This window comes from Marmota flaviventris, chromosome 6, assembly GCF_047511675.1.
Source record: "Marmota flaviventris isolate mMarFla1 chromosome 6, mMarFla1.hap1, whole genome shotgun sequence".
Classification (NCBI taxonomy): domain Eukaryota; kingdom Metazoa; phylum Chordata; class Mammalia; order Rodentia; family Sciuridae; genus Marmota; species Marmota flaviventris.
In genome coordinates this window covers 114,509,475-114,535,035 of record NC_092503.1, presented here as the reverse complement: position 1 = coordinate 114,535,035, position 25,561 = coordinate 114,509,475, and the positions used below count along the sequence as shown (strand labels likewise).

At 55.1% G+C, this 25,561-nt stretch overlaps 1 protein-coding gene across 4 annotated transcripts in view; it reads right to left on the bottom strand.

The window, feature by feature from the left end:
- Nucleotides 1-1,042: 1,042 nt before the first annotated feature.
- Nucleotides 1,043-25,561, bottom strand: part of Kcnk5 (potassium two pore domain channel subfamily K member 5) — a 42,659-nt gene continuing 18,140 nt past the window's right edge. For 2 of the 4 annotated variants that reach the window (XM_071613435.1, XM_071613437.1), the window contains exons 2-6: nucleotides 23,208-23,371; nucleotides 8,018-8,129; nucleotides 6,753-6,919; nucleotides 6,318-6,486; nucleotides 1,043-3,796 (exon numbers count right to left, since the gene is read on the bottom strand). In XM_071613435.1, the coding sequence (XP_071469536.1) occupies nucleotides 2,931-3,796; nucleotides 6,318-6,486; nucleotides 6,753-6,919; nucleotides 8,018-8,051 (1,236 nt within the window). In that variant the 5' untranslated portion in view covers nucleotides 8,052-8,129; nucleotides 23,208-23,371 and the 3' untranslated portion in view covers nucleotides 1,043-2,930. Of the gene's footprint in view, nucleotides 3,797-6,317; nucleotides 6,487-6,752; nucleotides 6,920-8,017; nucleotides 8,130-23,203; nucleotides 23,372-25,561 lie in introns of all 4 variants that reach the window. The other 2 variants (XM_071613436.1, XM_027943608.3) reach the window with 2 other exon arrangements.

Genomic DNA, 25,561 nt, shown 5'->3' with positions numbered 1-25,561 from the left:
TGTAGGGGTGCTGAGCTGTACGGGTCAGGGGTTTTGTGACATGGCCCAGTGTCAATGTTTAGTGACATGCAACTGTCAACTCAAGACGGAGTGGGGGGTCAAGTAAAACCAGAGAACCCTGATCATGTGTATGTGACAGAGATGGGGGAGAGGTGCTGGCAAAAAGGGAAGGATGGGACCAAGTGCAGCCCAGCCGCTGCATCTGTCAGGGGTGACTCCAGGCTCTCTCCCCAGTACTGAAATCTGGGGAGGCTCAAGTCCCCTGCACAAAATGGCATGTATTTGCACAGAACGTGGGCACACGCTCCCACATGGCTTAACCTGATATCTGGGTTATTTCAAATACCTAATACAGTGTACCTACTTGTGGTAGTTGCTCTACTGTGTGGTTCACGCACAATGAGTGTGTTCAGTGCCCACTCTCCCATCTAAGATCTGTGTGGGGCAGCAACTACAGGACACGTTTTTCCTTGAGTAGTGTTAAGTGGCGGTGGGTGGAACCCGTGGACATGGAAACTGTGGAGGTGATCCCTCGTAGACACATCCATCCCCTCGTGGAAAATGTGGTTCTTCCCTGAACTGGCTGGTGAGGAAAACAGCACAGAGAAGTTGTCCTGTGCAAAATCCCAGGAGAAATGCAGAGCTCGGATTCCTACCCAGGCCGCCGGGCTGGTAGGGCTGTTTGTGCAGCCACCTTGATGGGGTGTGTTTTACGGCAGTGGGTGGAATCCCCACCTGATGGGGCTGTTGCAATGTCATTCTCTCAAGCTTCACTGGGTGTGAAGCCAGTAAACAGGATGGGATGGTGTCTGGCCCTCCACCTCCCTGTCCCCTGCTCCTTGGGCTCCTCCCCAGCCTCACCCCGAGGCCTGCCTCCTCTCTATCCCCTCCTCGTTCTTCTCTCCCTTTCAGACTGCACCAGTCCTCTTGGAGGCAGCCTGTCCTGAGTCCTCTCTGCCCTCCCAGTGAGCCCCCTTCCCTAAAGGCCACACACCAGTTCCCTTTCCACCCTGCCTCCCTCCCTCCCCAGTACACAGCAAGCTGGCCTGTCCATAGATTTTATTGTAAAAATGTTAAAATAAATTACATTTGCCATCATAACCAGTATGTACACACAGTGTGTGATTCCAGGAGTCGGCAACGAGATGAGCTCATGGAACCCTGCGCAGAACACAGGCTGCTCCTTCCCCCCCGCCCGCCCCCCCGCTGGCCACTGCAACCGTTCAGAGTGAGTGGGGCGAGTGGGGCGTGCACATGCCCCCTGCCAGCTCCACATGGCAGGGAGGGACCCTCTAGCTCAATCGGCCCCTGAGCAGAGGTGCGAGGGAGGGCGGGGCTGAGCGTCAGAGGGTGTTGGGCTGTGACTGGGCTCCTGTCCCTCCTGCCCAGCACCCAGCCACCTGCAGGACACCCTTCTCTACCCTTGCTCCCTGCCATCAACTCTGCTTGGGGACTTGGCTCTTGATAGGACTTCGGCTTACATCACAAAAGTCTCAGTTGAGTTGGGGTGCAGCAGGGTACACAGTGGATGTCCCCATCCTTGGGACCCTGCTCTTTAACCACTGGCTCTAAAGCAAACAGATTCCAGGTATATAAAACAGCAGTTCATTAAAAAAAAAAGAAGAAGAAGAACAATAACAAAAACATTCAGGGCAGAGTGGGCTGGTCCTGGGGTGCGCATCATCAAAACCCCAAACTCAGGCAGCAGCGAGTTCTACCCACCCCTCACCAGAAAGAAACGGAGTCCACGTACGGTTTTGCATTCTCTCTTCTCAGCCCAGAGGCCTCCCTTTCCCACACGTCACGCACACACGCACTCAAGCCATACAGTAGCAGAGAGAGGAGCTCAATTCACAGTTTTGGCCATTCTCCATTGGTGGGCCACGAGCAATCTGGCCTCATGCCCTGGCCCCGGGGTGGGGAGGAGTGGTGGGTCCAGGTGAGGCGGTCTGTGAGAGGGGCAGCAAGATCTGTGACCGAGCCTAGGGGATGTGGAGACAGCAGGATGGGAGTGTGGGTACTCAGGCCAGGGGCATGCAACTTTGGGGGGAAGTAGTGGGCGAGGGCAGAATTAGCCCGAGCTAAGCCTCACCCTTGAACGCCCTTGTAGACCCCTGTCCCCAGCTTCCACGGCCCAGGTCCGCCACCCTCTCTTCCTCCCACCACTTAGGGTGCAGAAAGCCTTGTCTGCCATTGGTGGGCTGAAGGCCTGAGACAGGGACATGGCTCTGGGGCAAGAGGGCAGGCCCCTGGGCCCATGCTGGCTTTGGGGTGCTTCATTTCCTGCCTATCAGCTCAGCTCCCCTCCCGCTGTGGCCTCTGCCCTCCTGAGGTTTTGCAGTGGGGGCCTGAAGGACATCCACAGGTAGATGGGGAGATGGGTCCTAATACTGTTGGGGTACTGAGAAGCCCAGACCTCAACATCACAGCTGAACCTCCCAAACACTTAAGTACTCAACAAGGCAGAACCCCGGTCTACAGCCCCTCCCCTCTCTGAAACTCCTAGCTCAGCGCCAGGCACATAGAAATTGTTCCTTAATACTGGTGAACTCAAATGGCCGAGGCCACTGGCCTCAGGGAACCGTATGACGCTCAATTGAAGACAGGCTAAGACCCATGCAGGCGTGGGCCTCCTCGGGTCAGTGCTGCCAGCCCACATGCCTCCCAGTCATCAATAACACCGTTCACGCTCAGGACAGTGGCCTCCCCACACTAGGGTGCTGCTCAGCAGAGAGCAGAGACCCTGTCCTGGGCATGTGCCATGTTCCATCGGGGCAACCAGCTGGAGGGGACAGAGGAAAAGGAAGGCCCCTGGCTCCCCACTCCCAGCTGCAGGGCTGCCCGATCAGGAGCCCGGGCTCTTGGCCACCGCGGGACACCCCGGGGTGAAGGGAAGAGCCATCAAAGGTGGGGTGAGGAGCCGGCCCGCCTCAGGTGCCTTTGGGGCTGTTTGCCTTATTGTACTCGTTCATCAGCTGCTCGTAAGGCACGGAAAGCTCTGACTCGGTGCTGGTGAAGGTGGACTCATCTGACGAGGGGAACTTGCCCATGTTCAGGGGCACCTGGGTGGCGTCCCCCTCCTGGGGCTGCTCCTCCCCCACCAGGTTGTCCTCCAGAGAGGACTTAGAGGTCTCCTCGTCCAGGAGGCTGGCCTCCTCGTTCACAAAGGCAATGCTGGCGTTCTGGAAGATGAGTGGGTGGTAGTCCCGGGCCCCCCAGGGCTCGTCCTCCTCGCTGATGCGGTCCAGTTGGTTGATGAACACCTCGGAGGTCGGGGAGCTGTCCTCCGGGGCCTGCGGCTGGTCCTCCTCTCCAGGGGGCCTCGACACGTGCCCTTTGCTCCTGAGCGTCTGTGACACCTCTTCCAAGCTGGGCGCGCAGTTCTTGGAGTAGACCACCAAGGATGTCCGGGAGGCGGGGAGCGCGGGCAGCCCAGCCCCCTGAGGCCCCAGCCCAGGTCCTGGGACCCTCTCCCCACCCCCACTTGTTTTCATGGCCTTCTTCCCAATCTGCTTGATGAGGTCATTGTAGGTCTCTTCCTTTTTGGACAGAAAGCTGAAGATGTTGACGTCCTTGGAGGCCGTGCTGCCTGCCATCCCCAGGGCCTTCCGGGAGTGTGGGGAGCTCTCGAAGGACTCCTTCCGCCGTCTCCGCCTCTTCTTAATGGCTTTGTGGACCTCCACAAACATGCTCACCTTCCAGTTGACAAAGAGGGACAGCCAGGCCAGCCCCAGGTAGATCCAGAGCTCCACAAAGTACCGGTACAAGGCGTGGTAGTTGGCACTGGGGTTCACACCTGAGGGGAGGGGAAGTCCAGAGGGTCATAAAGGGTCAGCAGGGACATGTAATGGCCAGAGCCGTGCTGTCTAGAGCCAGTGTCATGCTACAACAGGGTGTGTGTGGTGGTGGGGGTGGGGGTGACATAGTGTAAAAGAAATGGGCTGTCCCAGACTCTGGGCTACCCTCATCCATCTTCTTCCTGAAGAACCTTGGCCACATTGCTCATGTCCCCTCCCAGCCCTTCTCTGAGCCCCAGTGTGCTCACTTAGAAAAAGTCAAGATAAGAGGGCGCAGTGGCGCATACCTACGATACCAGCCGCTCGGGAGGATGAGGCAGGAGGATTGAAGTTTGAATGTCAGCCTCAGCAACCTAGCAAGACTCTCAGCAATCTAGGGAAAACTTGTCTTGGGAAAAAAAAGTCAGGACGGTGGTTACCTTATGGGTGAGGGGGAATAAAGAAGTTTTAGGGTTCTGTTGTAGTAAGTAACCAACACATGAGTCAAGAAACAGCTCACAGCTGGGAGTGGTGGCCCACGGCTGTAATCCCAGCAACTCGGGAGGCTGAGGCAGGAGGATCATCTCAAAGTTTCAGGCCAGCCTCAGCACTTAGCAAGGCCCCAAGCAACTCAGTAAGACCCTGCTCAAAATGAAACATAAAGGGGCTAGGGACGTAGGGCTGGGGTTGAGGCTCAGTGGTAGGACGCTCGCCTAGCACGTGCGAGGCCCTGGGTTCGATCCCCAGCACCACATAAAAATAAATCAAATAAAGGTATTGTGTCCAACTACAACTAAAAAATAAATATTTAAATATATATTTAAATATAAATATATATATAAATAAATATTTATCCCCGCTAGGGATGTAGCTCAGCGGTTAAACACCCCGGGGTTCAATCCCTGGTGCCAAAAAAAACAAAGAAAGAAAAGAAACAGCTCCCGGGTGCCTTCAGTGAGGCACTCTGCTGGACCCAGCTGGAGTGTGTCTGTGACCGCTCAGTTAAAAACAGGACGGAACCTGCACGACAGGCACTAGCAGCCTCCACACAGAGGAGGGACTTGCTGCTTCACCATGAGTGAGGCTGGTGGCTGCGCTGAGATGACCCAGACCCAGCACTGTTCTCCTTTGGGCCTGGTCTGCCTCCAACTTCCTGTTTCTGCCTTTCTCGACACTGGCTCTCCCGGGGCCTGGAGGGCTCTGCCCACTCCTCGTCCCCCTCCTCTCAGACCGGGTTCCTGGTGCCAGCTGCAGGAGCCTTCCTGGGTCACCCCCGGAATTCTGATGACTCTAAGATTGAGATTTCTTCCCTGAATTAGCACTTGCAACCGTGTCAATCTCTATCCTACCTCCTCCCTCAGGCTGGGAGGAGCTCAAGAGAAGGGACTGCAGGAGAGAGTGACCTCTGGCATCAGATTAGGCTCCTCCCAGGGGGTCAGGCAGGGCTGGGTCTCAGGAGGTGTTCTGTCTGCAGGGTGCTGTCAGTCTTGCTGAAGGCTCCTGATCCTGAGCAGAGTATGCTAGTGACAGTGATGAGTGATGCACTCAGGAACAGACATGTCTATTTTTCACATCGTGTGTGGTGGACATTATTTTAATAATAATAATGATGATAATAATAATAATAATTATTATTATTATTTTAACCAATTTTACAGGTAAGAAACAGATTTGTTGCCTTGCAGGAGCCGGGAGGAGTGGTTCAGCAGCCACTGGCCATCCCTAATTCAAAGGTTCCCCCTCAGCCTGCTCTGGGCCCCAGGGCTAGACAATGGCAGGGTTGTGCCTTTACATTTATCTCCAAGACAGCAGGCAGGCTCAGAGTAGCCGGGGTCAGTGGAGTGTTCGCACTGGCCTTCCTGTTCCTCCCACCCACTCAGCTGCCCCCTCCCCACATTCCACATGCAGTGGGGCAGAGGGGGTGACCTGCCCCTGCCCTTTGGGTGGGGAGTTGGGGTAAAGTCCAGAGGCCCTGGAGTAGAGGTGGAGGTCAGCTGGGCAGGGCACAGGCATAGAGGGAACAGACACTAGCAGGGTGTCAAGAAGATTAAGAACCAAGAGGCTGTGCAGGCCACAGGCACAAGAGCTTGAGTGTTGGTTGCAGGCCTCCAGACAAAGGGGCTAAAGAATCTCCTTGCCTTTCCTCTCCTCCAGGGATTAAGTAGAGGAGGAGGAGGGGAATGCGAGGGCTCAGGGGGCAGGGCGGTGAGGAGAAGGCCTGCCTTGTCTTTAGTAGCCTGTGGCAAGAGCAGAGTTGGCCTCTGAGCCAAAGCTTGAAGACAGCGCCCTCTGCTCTGGTGACTGACAGCAGGCGGTGCCTCGATGGGACAGGGCCAGGCTCTCTGGGTAAGAGCCCAACCCTGCAGGCGCAGGCCCTCCTCCCAGCCCCAAGTGAACCAGAGCTCTGAGTTGGGGAGACAGCGAGGAGCCAGGAGAGGACAGCCACCCGGACACCCGCAAAAGGCTGCTGGGTTGAAACTGGAGAAGGAGCAAAAGAGAAGGTGGGGAGATGGAGGCGAGGGAGAGGGAACAGGGACTCACCAGCCACAAAGTCACCAAAGCCGATGGTGGAGATGGTGATGAAGGAGTAGTAGAGGCCACCAATGTAGTCCCACTCCTCGGTCACCATGAACACGAAGGGCGGGATCACCAGGTGGACCAGGACGCCCCACACGATGAAGATGGCCGTGCACGTGATCTGCGCCTTCCGCTGCAGGGTGGTGGAGACCGAGTCAGACAGCGGCAGGGACTTCAGAAACCCAGCATGGACACCCCGACTAGGAGAGGCCATCTGGCCGCGTGTCCAGGAGGCTTGCTCCCCAGGGAGGGAGGGGGAGGGATGCTCCCGTCCTGACACAGTGGGCAGAGATCACCAAAACCACCATGTGCCCACCCTCCCATTCCTGAAGCCTTCCTATCCTCCCCTCCTTTTCACAGTCCCCTCACTTCTGCCAGCTCCTAGGACTGGGGACATACCAGGCTCATGCCTCTCCTGGTGAGGAACTGGCCCAGCCTCTTGGCACGTCCTCCGAAGAACTTTCCCAGGGCACTGATCCAGGTCAGGCAGAGAGGTACCCCGAAGAGACCGTAGAAGACACAGAAGAGGCGCCCGGCGGGGGTCTTGGGGGCCACATTGCCATAACCTGAGGGAGGAGACAGTAAGGACAAGGTCACAGGCATGGCAGGGGGAAGGGCCTCCCACCCCAGAGTGGGCCCCACCCCCCCTACTCATGCACACACACACACACACACACACACATGCACGCACGCACACGCACACACCCCTTGTGGGAAGCCCATTCTCTGGGACCAGTTGATATTGATCTAACATCAATATTTAAGTAATGACATTTTCCTTGATCCCACTCTGGCCATGATCGTTTGTGCTGCCATTGTGATGGCTCTGTCCCCATCCCACTGGAGCTGCCTGCAGGCAGGGATAGGCCGCCCCCAGAGCAGGCCCTCCACTAGTTCACATGGTAGCACTGTGCAAATTAGAGGGATCACCCCCTCTGGCCCCAGAGGAACTGCAGTGTACGTTCTCTGGGGATGGCCACACTCAGTCCCCCCCCCCACCCTTCTTATGCAACTGCTCCCATCAAGGAGGGACCTTCCTTCTCCCTTTGATTCAGGGCTTCAGCTTGACCACAGGAAGCAGTGGAAGTGCTGCTGGGTGGGCTGGAGGCTAAGGAGCTTCTCCCTCAGCCACACTGAGATCCCGAGCCACTCGGAGGGGCCATTTCGTTTCCTCCCTGCTGAGCTCCCAGCTGTCAGCCAGCACTGCTGTGGGACACGGGCTGGGAGGAGCCATCTGGGTCATCAGGCCAGCTGGGCATTTCGAGGACGCCTGCTGCAGCCATCATTTGACTGTCACAACAAAGTGAGCAAGAAGTGGCCAGCTGCACCTAGTCAACCCGGGGTGGTGGAAGAGAACACATGGCAGGCAGCCCCTAACTTCTGGAGTGGTGGGCTGTGGAGCCACAGAGAATCGGTCTCCTGCATGGCTCAGCCACCAGGCTGTGTCACTGCTTCTGTTGAAAAGGCTCAGTCCAGAACCCAGGAAAACAATCTTGTAGCCACTGACAGTCACCAGGGACACTAAATCCTTAGTAGTCGAAAGGACAGAGTGTAACAGGCCAGATTTTACTCCCAATGCAGGTGAATCACCAAAACTAGATTCCTCTAAGGTTCCGAGAAGTGAGGGCAGAGTGAGGGCACCCTGAGGGTCTCAGGAAACTTACCAATGGTGGTGATGACCGTGGCTGCAAAAATCATTGCATTTGGCCAGTTCCAGTTGTTGAAGGTCTGGTTCCCTGTGATGGCCACGCCCTGCTCTGCAGCATTAGAAACTACCTAAAAAGAGACAGTGACAATGAAATCAGAGGCCATGCTTAAAAGGCGCTTTGTGAGTAACAGCACTGCACTGGATTCCTTAAAAGCATTCTCATTTTATCGCCACAATATCAAGGTGGCAGGAAGTGTTCCCATTGTATAGATGAGGCATTCAATAGAGAATCAGAGAGGTTAAGTTACTGGCTGAAGGCCACATACCTAGCATTCTGGCTCCGAAGTTAAACTTACTAGTGTGCCGGAATCACCTGAAGAGCTACGGTTCAGCAGACTGCTGGCTCCACCTCCAGAATTTGGCTCAGAAGCTCTGGGGAGGGGCATTTTTAACGAGTTCCCAGGTAGCGCTGAAGCTACTGGTCCAAGGACCACACTTTGAGAAGCACTGGACTATTCTACCTCTCCAAAGTAGAACAGTGTGACCAAGGTAGTTCTTGTGATGCAGACACATAAGACCTCCCTACACCTCACCCAGCCCTCCACAGATGGTTCACCTGCAGAGGCCAGGTCCCTGCCTGGGAGGGACCTTCAACAGGGACCCCCATATCCTTCAACTCGCCATTGGATACCTGCTAAGATCCAGCTCAGTGCCCCCTTGATCTGTCCCCTGAGGGTATGCAAACCAGCTGTGCCTCGAAACCCCTTCCCATTTACTCTGGGGGGTGGGCACTCTCTTCCTCCCTGCCCTGGGCTGACCAACTGTCTGGACAGGGACAGGTAGGTCCAAGGGCAGGGAGTACACTTCAAGGTGACTGCTCATGGAGCTTCAGCAGCTCTGACAGCGGGTGGGAGGTCCTGGGAAGTCCATGGGAAGGCCAGGGAGAGACCTTATCTGCTCCAGGAATCCTGACGGGAACCACACTGGTTTCCAATCAACTAACCCCCCACCCCTGCCCTTCAGCTCTGCCGTCATTCAGCCCAGCCACCAGTGGGGGTCCGTTGGCTGCCAGAGCCTGGGCCCCAGAAGCCCCATAAGAAGAGGCACTATGCCAGCCATGGTGGCACACACCTGTGATCCCAGCAACTAGGGAGGCTAAGACAGGAGGATCACCAAGTTCAAGACCAGCCTGGGCAACTCAGCCAGAACCTGTCTCAAAATAAAATAAATAAAGAGGGCCGGGGATGTGGCTCAGTGGTAGAACATCGACAGATTCAATCTACAGTATAAGAAAAAAAAAATTTAAAAAGGGCTCTAAATCTGGGGTGGAGTCCTGCCACCCAAAGGGAGTCCCAGGATGACCCAGCCCAGACAAGAAACCAGGAACCCAGCCAGATTCCCTATGAAAACCAAGCTGACGGTGGCGGGGAGTGAGAGGAGTGAGGCCTGAAACCATATTCTAACCCCCCTGAGGCGTGACTGAGGTTTGGTGGGAAGAGGCAACGGTGGACTGATCTGAAGGAATGTGCAGTTTGCAGAAGCAGCGAGGCCCGTGTAAATGGATCTGCACACTCCGTAAAGAATTTTCCATGATGACGCGCCTGCCTGACGCACCATCAAACCGCATAGTGTTGGTAGCCCTGCCTCCTCCTGCACTCCAGATCATCCCTGAAGGCCGAGAAGCATCCTCACAGGGGACGTGGGAACTGGGGACGGTGCACTGACTTCAGCCAGGGAGGTCTCTGTCCTCAGAGCCTGAGGTCTAGCTGGACCAGCAATGGACACGTAAATAACCAGAGGGCATTTAGATACAAACAGGCCATCAGGAGAACTAAACAAGACCATCCTAAAAGTGGTTGTTTTTTTTTTTTTTTAAAGAACATTTTTTTTTCCAGTGCTGGGGATTGAACCCAGGACCAAGCACTCTACTATTGTACTTCCAGCCCCAAAAGGTTTTTTTTTTTTTTTTTTAATTTTAATATTTATTTTTTAGTTATCGGCGGATACAACATCTTCGTTTTGTATGTGGTGCTGAGGATCGAACCCGGGCCGCACGCATGCCAGGCGAGCACGCTACCGCTTGAGCCACATCCCCAGCCCCCCAAAAGGTTTTTGAAAAACCTAAACGTAAATGTTTGGAGCAAGAGAATGAGGAAGAACTCGAGTCCCATGTGTTGACGCTAAACAGACGGCAGAGAGAGCCAGAACCACCCCTTTCCCTTGCCTCCACTACGTTACCTGACATCCATCTTTTATATTTTATTTTTTGGTACTGGGGATTAAACCCAGGGCATTCTACCACTGAGCTACATCCCTAGCCCTTTTTACTTATTCATTTTAAATTTTGAGACAGAGGTTCACTAAGTTGCTGAGGCAGGCCTTGAACTTGCAATCCTCCTGCGTTAGCCTCCTGAGTTGCTGGGATTACAGGCCGGTGCCACGGTGCCCAGCTGATGTTGATCTTAATTAAACCAGATGGCCTGAAGTAAAACAGATGAAAAGAATGTGCAAGAACACCTTTCAACAGAAACTGAATCAACGATGACACTGGGTCACCACTTTGGTTACCCCTATGGAATCATGGGGAACAGAAAAGATGTCCCCTAGACAAACTGTCCCTATTTTCACAAGAAGGAATAGGGTACACTCTAGAAACCCAGAAGGCAAAGCTGAACCCTTGGAAACTGCTGAATGGAGAGAACAGGACGTTTGGAACATGGCGCAGAGGAAGTGGTGGCAGGAGAAGCTCACACAGATCATCAAGAACAAGTCACGCTCAGCCGACTGCATCTCCTCCAAGCCTTGAAGTCCTGTGGAATGCCGCCCATCGAGATTTCAGCGAGGCGGCTGACAGATGCACTTAGAGATACTCTTGTGAACAAGACAGAGCAATGTGGGGTGGAGCTGGGATCACTGGGTCCACTCGAGGACAGACAAGCCACGCCAAGCAGTCCTGGACACTATCAGTCCAGACTGAGGTGTCTCTGATCATGCCCAAGGCTTGGCCTCTACATTATTTTAATCAGTGGCACAGTGAGACCGTCCATGGCTGACCAGTCCCATGTGTAGAAGGTACAAAATGAAGGACAGGGATGGGTGAAGAGGACTCACTCACTACAAAGGCACTACCGAGACCCCAGACCTGTGCACAGGGGCTATGGGCCAACTCGTAGCTGATGAGCTTTGAGTGTCTTTTCAATGTTCGAGGCTTCCAGTAACTTTGGACTAGAAGAGACCAGTAGTGGACCAAAGGGGAAAGTCCTTGGTTTTAGGTGACCACAAATCAACAAACATGAAGGTGGCTGCCAAAAGAAAAGCAAACGCAGCATCAGGCCATAGGCGGCAACGCTATCTGTCCAGGGCGGGAGGAACTCAGCACATGTCCTGCAGGGTCAGGCCACACGCGAGACATACCGTTCCATACTGGGTGCCAGACTCCACTCGATACGCTAACCAATGAGCCACGGGGCCAGAGTAGGAGGTGGCTTTTGTGGATAAGGATCTGCCTCCCCCAGGGCTGCCCTGTGGCAATCAACTTCTGATAAGATCATGTATTCAGAACTGGGGGTGCAGTGGGGGGAGCACTGCCATCAGGGTGCTGAATGGTATGGCTACTCCAGGGGTTTTCAGCCCGGAGCAGGGGCACCTTCTAGAAGGGTTGGGAAATGCTATAAGAAGAGCAAGGTGTGTGCCAGACACAGGGGACACAGTAGTGAATAGATAGGTTTATTCTAGAGGGTGATGGGCAGGAGGCCAGAGATGCTAAATGCCCTGCACTTCACAGGTAACCCCCGACAGGGACACTCCCCCGAGACCCACTAGCTTGCCAAAGGAGACCTTCGTCAATTTGGGGATCATTTACAAAGTGCTAAGCAGACGTCAAACATAAGAGCTGACAGAAGTGGCACTAAAGTTAGCAACATGGGGAGGTGGGAAGGCTGGGCTTCTGCCCTTCACCCCACTGAAGGCACGCCCTGAGTGACAGCTTGCAGTCCGCCTGGCTCCGGGTTATCAGGGAGCCAGAGGCTCATGCGTGTGTGGCTCCCCACCCTCCTCCCACCAGGGTCATCCCGTGAGGGTAGGCATTCCACAGGGCCCCCAGCTCTGTGGGGCTGGGGTCACAACCCTAGAAGCAATGGCTGCAATTAGGCTCGAGGGGCAGGGGGTACCTGGCACAGCAGGCCTGGGCTGCAGACCACCGGTTTCCAGGCCCACTCCTTGCCTCTCTCCCTCCCTTCAGATCCCTTCCCCACTCTGCCCGCCCTGGGCCCCGGAGCCCCTTGCTGTTGCCTCCTCTGCTCATGGTTCCCCAATAGCTGGCCTGCCAATCATCATGGCTCTGCCTACCTGCTGGCGGGGTGTGTGTGTGTGTGTGTGTGTGTCATTAGTGCTGCTGTCCCCTTGCTAGGGCTTCTCTGCATATTCTACCAAGCTGGCTCTTCCTGTGATCCTGCTGCACATCGCTCGGCAGGAGGAAGGCTGGGCTCAGGGAACTGAGGTCTGGCTGTGAACTTGGGGTGCCAGCTCCCCATTCCCACCACACGTAGCTGTGGCTCTGGTGATCGTGGTTGGGACTGCACAGGATGACGGGAAAGCTTTCAGTCTCCCAGAACAGAAGAGCTCACCCAGGGCAGAGGCCGTCCCTGGGTCAGGGGAAGGGCTGTGAGGAGCCAGGCAAACACCCTATCAGACACAGCGTCCCGGCCCTGGGGTTAGGGAAACAGCCTTCCCAGGAGGGGGTGGCCCCTGCTCATTTGCAGGATTCTTTAACTTGGCTCCTGAATTCACACAAGACAATATTTTCCTTTTCCATCTAAGCCGGGAGAATGATGGGAGAAGGGCGCTTGCACACAGCCTGGGCCAGGTCCTTGTTTGGGGACGGAACAGAGTTCCCTGCCTCTGTCACCTTCATCATAAAGCAGCTATGATTTATTGAGGGCTGACTGTGTGCCAAGAGTTGTGCTCAGCATTTTATGTGCCTTTAGATCATTTGCTTAGAACAGAATCCTGCTAGGAAGATGCTCTCATTTTTTCCACTTTGCAAATGAGGATTCCAGGCTCTAAGAGGTTAAGGAAGTAGTAGCCCAAGGTCGCAGTGTTAAAAGCAATGAAGCTGGGACTGGAACCCAGGCCCACCTGGGTCCTAACCACTGTGACTCTGCACCCTTTCCCCATAAAGGCCACAGGAAAGAGGCCAGTGCATACTTCCACCCCCTCCCACCAGCTGAAAAAACAAGTGCCCCAAAACCAGTCTGGCCACTCTGACCCGGGCCTCCAGCGATGTGATAGCCCTGCCCTTGCCTGGAGCCTGAGACGCCAGCTGCCCGACTCCACAGCTTGGTCACTGTCCACGCAGCCTGAGTTCTCTGATAGCCCCCATTCCCTGGGGAATCTGAGGTTTCCCACGCAGCGGGCCCTTCCTGGAGGCTCGTCTGGACACGTCAGAGTTTGGAACACGAAGTCACCTTCAGACCCAGGCAGGCAGGACCTTTCCCTTCATGGGTCAGGGTGGGAAGACAGGCCAAGATGTGAGCCTGTCTGGGGATCCCAGCTGAGTGGCATCATGGCACTACCCCCAGCCCTGCCCTGAGCTCCCGCAGCTGCCATGGCTTCTAGACCACAGGACTCCACTGTTGAGTATACAGCCTCAACAGCCTGCCATCGCGGGACCCACGGACTGAACCTCTGGTATATCAATCATCAGCACTTGCCTGGTCCCTCTGGCCTGGAAGGGGAGATAGAGCTAACCCTCAGGCACCCATGCTGCATGGTGGTTTGGAAGCCTTCTCATTCCTCTGCCCTACCCTCCAGCCACTCTGCTCTCATTTCATAGATAGTAAGTAAATATTTGAGCACTTATTAGAACAGGCACAGATCCAAGCACTTTAAAACACTTAGCTCACTGAGTCACCATGCCCTATAAAGTAGGTTCTGCTATTACCCCTATTTTAGCCAGACATGGTGGCGCATGCCTGTAATCCCAGCAGCTCAGGAGGCTGAGGCAGAAGGATCTCAAGTTCAAGGCCAGCCTCAGCCACTTAGTGAGACCCTCGGCAACTTACAGAGACCCAGTCTCAAAATAAAAAATAAAAAGGGCTGGGGATGTGGCTCAGTGGTTAAGTAGCCCTGGGTTCAATCCCTGATATAGGGGGGAAATTTTACTTTTATGTTAAAAATGAAAAATCAGGCACCCGAGATCATATACTAGTTAGTGTCGGAGCTGGGGAACAAACCCAACCTGGGCAGTGTGGCTCTTTGCACTCTACAGACAGGAAAAAGGGACAAAGATGAGCTTCTCATTACAAGAGAATCTGGGTCTAGGACACAGTGCTCCAGGCACCTGCAAAGGAAACTTCCACAGGAACGCAGAGATTCCCTGGAACGTAAGCTCCAGGAAGACAGGAGCCTTCCCCCCACTGCATTCCCAGAATCTAGGACACGGCCTGGCATGTAGTAGCTGCTCAACAAATACCTCTTCAACAAGTGGAAGATGTGAACTGAGATGGAGTGTCCATGCTGCGGCCCCGGCTCAGAATCTTCCAGCATCGCCTGCAGTTGGGCCTTAACTAAATGCATCTGCAACATGCTGGAGGTCTTTATCCAGCAAGAAGGGAAGGAGGTAGATCCAGCAAGGTGAGGCTCGGGCAGATGAGCCTGCTGAAACAGCCAGCATCCGACCAGGCAGACCATCACGGGTCTGGGAGAAGGCAGAGGCCAGAGCTGGGGAAGGAGTGAGGCCAACAAAGCTCCCGGGAAGGGGTTCGAGGGGGCAGAGCAAGCAGCAGTGGGGCTGGGAGACGGCCCCTGGGGTGACCAGAATTGTCTTTCCTACAGGAAGGGAGCCCGGTTCCCTCCAGTGGATATACCCAGGGCAGGAAAAGGAAGGTAAAGGTGGACGGGCCTGAAACATTTACCATTAGCTGGGCACTTTCCTCAGGGCATCCTTACACACCCTTCCTCTCCAAGGACACCCAGTTCCACTCACAGAAAGGCCGCTGTAGGATGGGGCCAGGTCAAATGTAGACTTGTGCTCCCGGAACTGGTGGGACCAACCTGGAGCTAGATGTGGATGGGGTCTCGGCTGTTAGTAGATAAGCCTGTGTAGATAACCGCCTCTCGGCCTCAGTTTCTCTATCTGCCCCAAACCCCACCAGCTATGAGCACATTCAAAGCATTCAGGGCACACTGAGTGCTGGACACATGTATCTGCAACTAGGAGGATGATCTGTACGGGTGCAGGCTGTGAGACAAGACCCTGCAGCGAGGGGAGACCCAGGAGCAAAGACCAAGGCTGGACCAGGGGGGGGCTGGCAAGCCCTGGGCAGAGGCCAGCAGGGCTAGGGGGGTACAGCTCATCCCCCGAGGACAGTGGAGGTTGTACATCTTCACTTCTCATCTGATCAAATAGCTTCTTCATGCCACACAGGGGAAGGGGCAGGTACTGTGTCCCCAGGTGTTCGCTGGCCACCTGGCGGGGGGGGGGAGAGGCATGCCTAAAGTGTCCCACCCCATCCTTCAGAAGGCCACCTCACTTGACTTCTGTGCCCCCAGGGGCCCCCAGCCACATGGATCAGTTTCCCAACCAGCCAAGCAAATTGGGCAAGTGAGGCTGAGGTCAGGAAGGGACAGAGGGCAGCTTCTCCAAACCCGAGGACCAACTCCCCTCCCAGCTGCCCCCCACTGTCTATATCATCTTTGGTCCTTGAGGCAATGTGCCCAGTGCCTGCGACCCTGAGCCCAGAGATGGAGCAATCAGCCAGAGAATATCCCAGTGTCACAGGTGGGGCTGTGGACAAAACAGCAACAAAATGCCTGTCCCTGGGCTCCCAGGACCTGGCTCCCCAGGCCATCTGCCCTCTCACAGGGACCCCCTCCTGGGGTGGGGAGTCAAGGGTGGGACTGTGGGCCCACAGGGAGTGGAGGAATTCTCAGAAGGACAGAAGATCAGTAAACCTATCACAGACACTCACCAGGCAAATATTTGCAGTTTGGGCACATTCGCTCCAGCAGCTTTTAAATACTTTAAAGCTGCAACCCAGGAACTGGTGAAGGGAGGGTGGGAGGCCCCATGTCCTGGGGCTCCACGTCACCCCCACAGCAGTTTGGAGTGAGCGGGAAGGGGCTGGTGGAGCACTTGTCTGCCCAGCTGATGGGCTGGTCCTGTTCAATCTGACCGTGCACACTGGGACTGTCAGCATACCGAAAGTTTCCTGGAGACTAAGTGTGCACCTGTCAACTCCTATTCCCAAGACAAATTAGAGACCTCTCCCTGGTCTAAGCCCTCGGATGACCATCACTCCCTTCCATTCTCCATCCTCGACTCACCCAAACTCTCCAACTATTTCCTGAAGGTTATCTGGGGTCTGGGAGAGGGCGTGTTGGGCTTATTTTCAGATGAGGAAACTGAGGCTTTAACACCACAGATGTCAAGTCAGGGACTCTCCGTCCAGGCTGAGCTGCCCCATGGGTCCACCTTGGACTTTAAATAAACACCGTGCTCAGATATTCTGTTAACCCAGGCATGGGTTTTAAAAAGTTCCCCCTACAATAAATAAAAAGTTCCCAAGGTGATGGCAATGTAAAATGGCCACCTTTAGAGGGGGTTGCTGGGGTGAGGGGGAGTGTGGGGTGCTGGGCTTAGGTCTTCCACCTTCCAGGGCAAGGAGGGACGCTCAGGCCAGGGGGAAGGAATTCTTGGTATTTTCCTTACCACCTTCCAGCCTAACCCAGGTCAGCAGGTGTGGCTCAGAGGGCACCATAGTTCATGGGCAAGGCATTGGCGGGGGTCCAGGGTACCACCCTGATACCTGTACTAGCTGTGCTCTGCCTTTTCTTTCTTTCTTTTTTTTTGGTGCTGGGGATGGAACCCGGAGCCTTGCGTGCTAGGCAAGTGCTCTACCACTGAGCAACTCCCAGGGAAGACACAGAACTCTGGGGCAGAAATGGACCAGGGCGGGCGACTGAAGCTACTCTTTAGCTCACCTGCATTTCCAGGTGTGTTCCAATACCTACATAGGATATTTATCATGTTTTTTAGCTGAAAGAGGGACAAATCAATTGCTGGGGTGTCAACACAGATCTGAAGACCTGGCTGGGTTCAATCGGCTCAGCCAGTAGGTTCTCCCAGAAACTTTGGTCTCTTTGTCAATCTCTTCTCTATAAAATGAGAAGTGACTTCTCTATAAAATGACTATGACCACTGGGGTCCCCCAACTAGGACAGGGGACACCTCCCTTAAAATTCACATTTCCCTCTGCCAAAACTACGACCAGACCAGCACCCCATCCTGCCTGCACCCCCACTCCAACACAGCTCGTTCAAGGAAACACATCTTTCACTCCAGAGTCAGCTTAATGGCCACCAGGAGCCCCAGCAAGTCACACGCCCCTTTCCCAGGCCCACTCAAGCCTGCCTTCTGACTCCCCAAGGTTCTGCTCAGGCTGAAGGAAGCCCTCACTGTCTACATCATCTTTGGTCCTTGAGGCAATGTGCCCAGTGCCTGCATCCCTGAGCCCAGAGATGGAGCAATCAGCCAGAGAATATCCCAGTGTCACAGGTGGGGCTGTGGACAAAACAGCACCCAACCCACTGTGCTCCCAGGTCTCCTGCACAGTGGCTCACACCCACCCCTGGATTTAACCCCAGAATCCCAGTCAACCCCATCAGGTAAAGTGGAAAGTAGCAGAGCACTCCCACTCCCATCCTTGTGACACACTTTAGGGGACACTACAGAGTGCACCAGAACACAAGCACTGTGACAGTCGATTGATGACCAAGACAGCTCTTAAATGATGGTCAGGCAGGCAGCACATGGCTGTGCTGGGTGAAGGGATGATTCACATCCCAGGCAGGAGGAGTGAACTGCAGGAAATTTCACCAGGGTACTTTAAAATTCATGAATGATTTCTGGAATTTCTCATTCAATATTTTCAGGCTGCAATGGATGGTAGGTAACTGAGGCCCAGAAGTTTAAACAACAGGTGGAGGCGGGGGTGGGGGTGGGGATCACTGTGGTACCATCACCCAACCTGGACTGTAGGCTGACATCTATGGGGGGATGGGGGGTTGGGGTGTAGAGTTGGAAAAATACCCCAGTTTGGTCTTCCCACTCAGATTCCAGCAAATACAGTCCTGAGCCCTGACTAGGAACTTGGGCTTACAAGCACCCCCCCAGGTGATTATTTATATGCAAATGATTTTCAACTCTGCCCTTGACCCAAAAGGCTTAAGTCCCCTCCCCCAAAGTTAGCACTGGGGCACCTGTGTGACTGTCCTCCGGTCGGTCTACCTCTGGGTTTCCCCAGCCCAGGCCATCTCTCAGCAGCTTCTTAGGAGCCCAGAAGCACCGTGAGGTCTCACGCTCACAGGGTGGGCCGGTGCCAAATGGCAGCAGGTTTTCAGCAGAAACCTCTGGGTTTCCGCCTTTCACAGGCCTGGGAGCCCTGTGCTCACTTGGGAGGGACAAAGAAAACAAGGCAGGTGACCCTGCCCCCATTGTTCTGGGCTGGGCTGGTCATTCCTCCCCCAGTAGCTGGGCAGCCCTCCCGTGAGAGCGGAGCCCAGGCGGCTCGGCAGGGACTGGCTGACCCAGGAGGGCTGCGGGTTTGGCTAAAGCAAACAGTGAAGGGCTGCTGGGGTCTGAGCGCAGGATGGGAGTCAGCAAGCGTTGGGGCACCTGGAGGGCTGGCTGGGCTGATGGACTCTGCTGGAAATCCCTGGGCCCTGGGGACACAAGGGGCTTCACAGGCCGGCTCCCACAGCAGCTCTGCCTGCCTGAGAACTGACCTCGGGAACAGGAAAGAGCCCCCTTCCTTCCAAACACACATGCCAGACGGCCTCCTGGAACCAGGCTCTCAAAACCCACCCCAGCCACTTCATCTTCTGAGGGAGCGGGCAGGTGGATGTCCAGTGGGGTTTAAAGATAAAAGGGGCCTCTCCACCCACCTGCTGCTTCTCTGACCCCCAACTCAAAACCACTGCCCTGCTCTGAGGTGGTGGGGCCCAGGTTCCCAGCCTCGTGCTGGTGTCTGTAACCTGTCCGGGATGTTGCAACCTAGATTTATGACTTAATCCCTTCCCTGCTCCCAGAATCTAGATCCCAGGGGTGCCTGCCATAGTAAGTGGGTGAACAGTGTGAGGGACACGCCAGCCTGCTGAGCCAGCAGAACAGCCGCCCCTGCTGCCCCCATAAGAGTGGGTCACTAGGCAGCAAGAGGCCTTCCTTCCAAGGGTGGGTTAGGGCTCTGAGAAGAGGACCCTCCACTGGATTTGTCCCCTGCCTCACTGTCCTTTCCAGGCAAGATGACGACCCTTTCCTGCTCTGCTCACTCTCTTCCATGTCAAGGTTAGACAGGGAACATGGGTGAGCACCCCCCACCACATTTACCCAGCCCCCCTCACCCATAACGCCTCTGCCACGATCTCATTTGAGATGCAGGACCTTAAAGGGAGACAAAGCAAAGTGGGTATTTCCTATTCCCGTGTTGTAGATGAGGATTGGATAGGGCTAGTGTCAGGGTGAAGCCACCCAGCAGGCTGGTGACAATGCACATAGCTGAACCTGCCAGAGGCTCCCTGACTCTGGGGGTCCCTTTCCACAAAATAACCAGACTATCCATCCCCTATCCTGGGACTTGGTTGAGCAATGCCAACCAAAGTAGAGCAGGAAGGGGACAGTGGACACGGACGGTGTGTTGCTGTGAGGGTTGCGCAGTCACACCCACGGATCTAACCTTGCCCACGCCATTCAGGGTGAACACTATGCTCATGCTCTCTACCCCAGTCCCCAGAGATGCTCTCATGATCACCCCAACCTTGGGGAGGGGTGGAAGGAGCAACCACAGGAAGTCACCAGCCACTCAAGGTTTCTAAAAACAGCCCTCGGGCAGGCCACAAAGGAGGTCTCAGGAACTGCTGACTCACCATCTCCCTCTCCAGGCTGACAACCTGAGGGAGCTCTGGCTCACCTTCAGCCCAGCCACCCTGTCCAGGGCCTGCCTGCTTCCTGTCCTCCCAATCCAGGTCTGTACAGAACACACAAAATGGCCAGTCACTTTAAAATGTCCAATTAGGGGCCCTCCTTCCATAAGCAGCTTGAGGGCCCATGAGAAAGGCCCTGGCTTCAGAGCAGACATGCCTGGACTCCAGTGTCCACTAGCTGGCCACCTAGGACATGTCCTGTCACAGCTCTGAACTTAACTTTCCACATCTGGAAAACAGGACAATGACTTCCCCAGGCTGGGTACCTGATTAGAGGTATGGTGCCCCTTGGTCCTGGGCACACTGGGTTTGCTGTGGATGTGAGTACTAGGAAGAGGGCGGAATGAGGCCACGGTTGCCTCATACAGAGAACTAGGGGTCTGGGGGCACTTTGCCCTGAGGATCTGTGCCTGCTGCAGAGGTCTCCAGAGCTGGCTGTGGACGGCGACGCCTTCCTCCCACCTACCACTACCCAACTGAGCAGGACTTGGGACAGCCCTCCAGCTGGGCAGTCCTCCACCCCTGTGCTTTTTGCTTCAATCAGGTCTCACCCCCCACATCTCCTGGAGCCACCCCACCTGAGCAGTGTACACCCGCCCCTCCCCAGCCCTTTATTCCACTGCACTCCGAGCGACCTGATGTCCACGTGGCATTTGGGTACCCCGGCCTGCTACTCTCCCCTAAACAGACCAGAGGCAAAGACTCCACTCGTTCACAGCAGAACCTGGCACTAGCTGGTGTTGCATATTTGCAGTGAACAGTGGGGTTCCAAGATGTCAGTCTGTCTGCTTGGGCATGACCTGGGTGCTGGTGTTATGTGCTCTGGCTCCTTGCCTGAGGCAGGTGGGAAGCCCTGATGGGTACAGGCACAGAGGGGGTAATGCCTGCTCCAAGCCCCAGAGGTCCTAGCCCTGGTGAGTCAGCTCCCCTGTGGACTTTGGAACCAGATTCCAGAGGAAGGAGACAGTGGGGAGGGGAGGCACAACAGGGGAGTGGGTGGCAGTGTAGGAGATGTCACAGTGGTTGGAAACCCAATGGCCACAGGTCTTCCCAAGCATGACACTGCATCTTGCTCTCCCAGCAGGGGTGGGAAGGGAGGGTGCTGGGACTGTTAGGTGAGTCTGCTCTGCTGGGAACAGCTACCGGCCTTGGGCAGCCCTGCTGGGGGTTCTAAGGGCAAGGCTCCCCACGGCCAGCGTTCCCTGTTCCCACCTCCCTGGGAGGATGCCTGCTCCTGACCCCTCCACATTCCCCACTGCCCTTTGGAGTGTCAGCCACAGTCTACCTGGTGCCCTTCGGAATGCCTTAGATAACCTGACAAGCTCCCTCCCACTTGGGGGCCTCTTGGCTGCTCTTCTCTCCCTTGGCCTGTGGCTGTCAGCTTGGGGTAATAAATAACTACCCATCCTCAAGGGCTGGGTCTCTGACGATAAGAGATTATTAAGCCTAGTCATTTATTATAATTTGTTTAAGATGACCAAGTAGTTAAAGTGTAAACTGCTTTGTTAATTTAAAAAAGTGAAGCCCAGAGGGGTACTAGGTGGTGGCATTAATCCTGCACTGGAAGGGCAGCAAGTGTCTCTTCTCCTAAGAAAGAATCCCACTCCCCAGCCCCCAGGAGGTATCTGGGGGACTGGTCTCATCCACCCGCACCCCAGGTGTGATCTTGCCCCTGTCCTCAACAAAGCTCCCTACAGGATTCTCATGGGAGCCAACCACCTGTCACAAAATCCTTCCTTATTGTCCCACTCTAACCCAAACCCCCGGCTCAGTCCAAGTCCATTTCCTCTGGTTCAGTCTCCAGCTGGAGACGGGCGACAGCTGGCCTCCATCCTCTCTGGAATAAATTGTACAAGAAACTACCGGCAGCCTAGCACGGGCCTTCGGCATCGATGATGCTCCTGGCGGGTGGGGGAGTTTTCTACCTCAATGATCCCCAAATCCCAGACTTGACTTCCCAGAAGACAGTGTCACGATGACAGGCAAGAGCTGAGACAACTGTGGCCTATGACCCCAAAGTCCCTGGGCAAGGTGCAAAGGCAGTTCTGCCCTAAAGTGCAGACAGACTCCTCTTCTCAGATCCCAAACCACACCAGTTACATCAGCAGCTCTGGCCACAGGAGACCCTGTCTAGAGATAAAAGGGACGAGGTACAAAGAGGATCCCCCAGAGTGTAAGAAAAGAGGGGGCCCTGATACATGTGGCTGGTGCACACCTGACCCTTGGCTGCTGGCTAGCAGGTACGTCAGAGAGCAGAGGGGCCAAGCAGGAGCAGCCGTCTCAGCCTGACGATCCCCACCCACCTCCCATCCCTGGCAGCCTGGGGTGTGGGATGTGACCGTGTGGGATGTGACGGGGTGAAGCAGCACAGAGCTGTTCTGTGCTGAAGGTGTGGAAAAATACAGGCAGGCTTTCCTAGGACAGAGAGGCTGAGTCAAGGTGAGGGGCGTGGTGGGGTTGGAAGAGCCTCCCCCCCAACCTGGGGCCCAGGACCAGGGACAGACAACAGGAAATGGAAACTCTCCTGGCCTGGCACAAGGATCTTGACTGAGACACAGCCACGTTGCATAATGCAGGGGGCAGAATGGGTGAGGACAAGGACTGAGCCTCTGACACCTGAGTCCCCCCTGGTTCCACGAAGGCTGTGGCTGTAAGTAGGAAAGCTTCCCAAGCCTGTTGGACCCCTCCAAGAGCCTCCCCGCCCTGGCAACCAGAGGACCGCGCAGCAGACGGGTGTGTCCGCACAGGTGGGCAGCTGCCTAGCTCCTCAGACCACGGCCTCGTTTCTTCATTTGTAAAATGGGAATCCTGCCACCTCCCACCAAGTCTCTGAGTTCCGGCAAAGGAGAGCACAGAGCATGGGCAAACCAGGGTGGCCCTCCATTTGTGAACCTGTAGTTTTCAGACCTTAGGGGCCTGGCGGGTAGAGATATGTTGTGGGGAGAGGGGAGGCTGAAAGAGAGGCCAAGTAAATGCCGCCAGGTCTCCAACAAATCACCCAGGGGGACCACAGAATGGGACCCATCTACCCTCAAGCCTGTGCAGCGAGGCTCCTTGTCTAGCTAAGGGCTAAAACAATGACCCAGTAGTGACCTCCAGGACAGAGCCTGCCTTCTTCTGGTCCCCTGGCTCCCTCCCCATGTGTACAATGGGGCTCCTGGTCACTTTCCAGAGACAGTGTGGAGACCAGAGAGCTAGATGGGAGAACAGGGGTTTTCTTTACCTACATTCTCCACAGGGATCTCTGGGCTCTTGACCTCTCTAGAGGGTCAAAAGTGCAGCTCTGGGCTGGGGATGTGGCTCAAGCAGTAGCGCGCTCGCCTGGCATGTGTGCGGCCCCGGTTCGATCCTCAGCACCACATACCAACAAAGATGTTGTGTCCGCCGATAACTAAAAAAAAAAAAAAAAAAAAGTGTAGCTCTGCTGGCCAGCTGCAGATGCCACATCTGGCCAGGCACCAGCACCCCCGCCCATGCACACAGCAGCCCATTTGACGTATTCAACCCAAAGAGGAGATGACCGGAGCCAATGACAAGCGTTCCGCACCCGATGCAGCACGGGGCAGGGTCAATGGATTCGTTATTTGCTGATCACTGGCCATGTGCCCGGCTGTAGGCGAAACAAAGAAGGACAAGGCACGGGCCCTGCCAGGAGGATGTCCCTAAGTAACAAGAAGCAGGTGGCAGAGGGCAGGGTTATGAGACAGTGGAAGACAGCACGGGAGGGAAGTGGCCACCCAACAGTGAATCCAGAACAGTCTCCCACCAACCCTCAGGGCTCCCACCAAGCCCCTTCCAAATTCAAGCAACAGGGCCAGAAGCCCAAACCCAGGAGCCACTTTGAGGCTCAAAAGACAACAAACCAGGATAGAACGGTCGCCCAGGGAGACGCTCCCCCACACTAAAAACTAGGCCCACCTCCCCTCCTCCCTCCCATCGCCGGAGCTCCACCTTCCCCAGCCAGAACCCACCACAGACCCTGAACACAACCCAGACAGCCCCAGAAATCTGAGCAATGGAGGAAAGATGTCTTCATAGCCCTGTCCTGCAGGGGAGAGGCCCCCATTTAGCAGGCAGACTCACCCCGTGCACCTCAGGAACCATGAGCAACAGGCTTTCCTCCCGGGATTGGGCCCAGGGGTGCTTCACACAGGGTGCTGAGCTGGGGGGCAGTGGCAGGCACTTAGAAGGAATTTGGAAGCCACGGGTAGCAGGTTGGACCTGAGTGCACAAGGACTCTGGATGGCCTGGTGCCACCTCAAAGGGAGCCCAGGCTCTGACTTGGGTGTGCTGGACTGCTCCGCACCTTCCACAAAAGCACACTTTCCACAGCCCCGTGGGTGGGTCACCTAGGAGGGGGTCCTCAGCACAGTACCCTTCCTCACTCCAAGGCCACCAGCCCTCCTCTCTCCCAACCAGAATGTGACCGCAAGATGATAAGGCCCCCAGAGGAGCCAGGTGTGGCACGACAAACAGGTTCCAGTCTGCTATGGTCAAGAATCCAGGGGTCTCACCTGCTGGAATCTAGTCCCCACAGTGGGGTATTAAGAGGATGACTTATTCTGACCATGGTATTCAGAGGTGGGGTCCTTGGGAAGTAATTAGGATTAGATAAGATCACGGGGTAGAGCCACCATGATTAAATCTTGGTGGCTTTATAAGAGAGATAGGACGGACACACAGACACTCCCTGTCTCCGTCCATGTGCTGGATGCCCTGTGCTCCCTCACGACTCTGCCAGCAAGACCGGCACCAGATGCAGCCTCTGACCTTGGACGCCATTGTGAGCCAAAATCAACCTCCTTTTTATTTTTTTTGGAGGGGGTATCAGAGACTGACCCATGGATACTTAACCACCGAGCCACATGCCCAGCCCTTTTTATTTTTTGAGACAAGGTCTTACTAACTTCCTTTAGAGCCTCACTAAATTGCTGGGATTACAGGCATGTGCCACCATGCCCAGAACAACCTCTTTTCTTTATAACGTACCCAGTCTGAGGTTACTGTGTTATCAGCAACAGAAAATGGACTAACACACTGTCTAATTGAACTCTCCACAATAAGAGAACGCTCGCCTGTGCAGTCTCACGTGGCGACTGAGCACTTGAAACCTGCCAGGACTGAGGAACACGATGTTCATTTCATTCATTTCAATTAAAAATTAAATAGCCCCAATAATAAGTAATATTATATTAAACAAAGCACAGAGCAGCACCCCAGGAGGGCCATCTTACCAGTGCGAGTCTACACCAAGCACATCCCACCTGAATCCTCCCCAAGCTCAGGTCAACCCAAGCCTTAGGCACAGCCACTCCTGACTCTTGAAAGACACAGATGGTCCCCGGCTGTTTCAAATCTTGCCTGTGCTCATGTTTTCTGTTAATGGAAAGGATGGGGCAAGGCTTCTTGAGCCCACAGGGCTTGGTTGAGCTGGACGCACACAGAAGCCAAGACAAGACTTTTCTGTAGGCCTCTGGGGACCCCTCCTTTGTGCAGGACACTGGGGAAGCACATGCTGTGCTTGGCCAGTGTCAGGCTGGGTGCCCAATCTCAAACCTCCTGCTCTGCAGGCCAAAGGCCC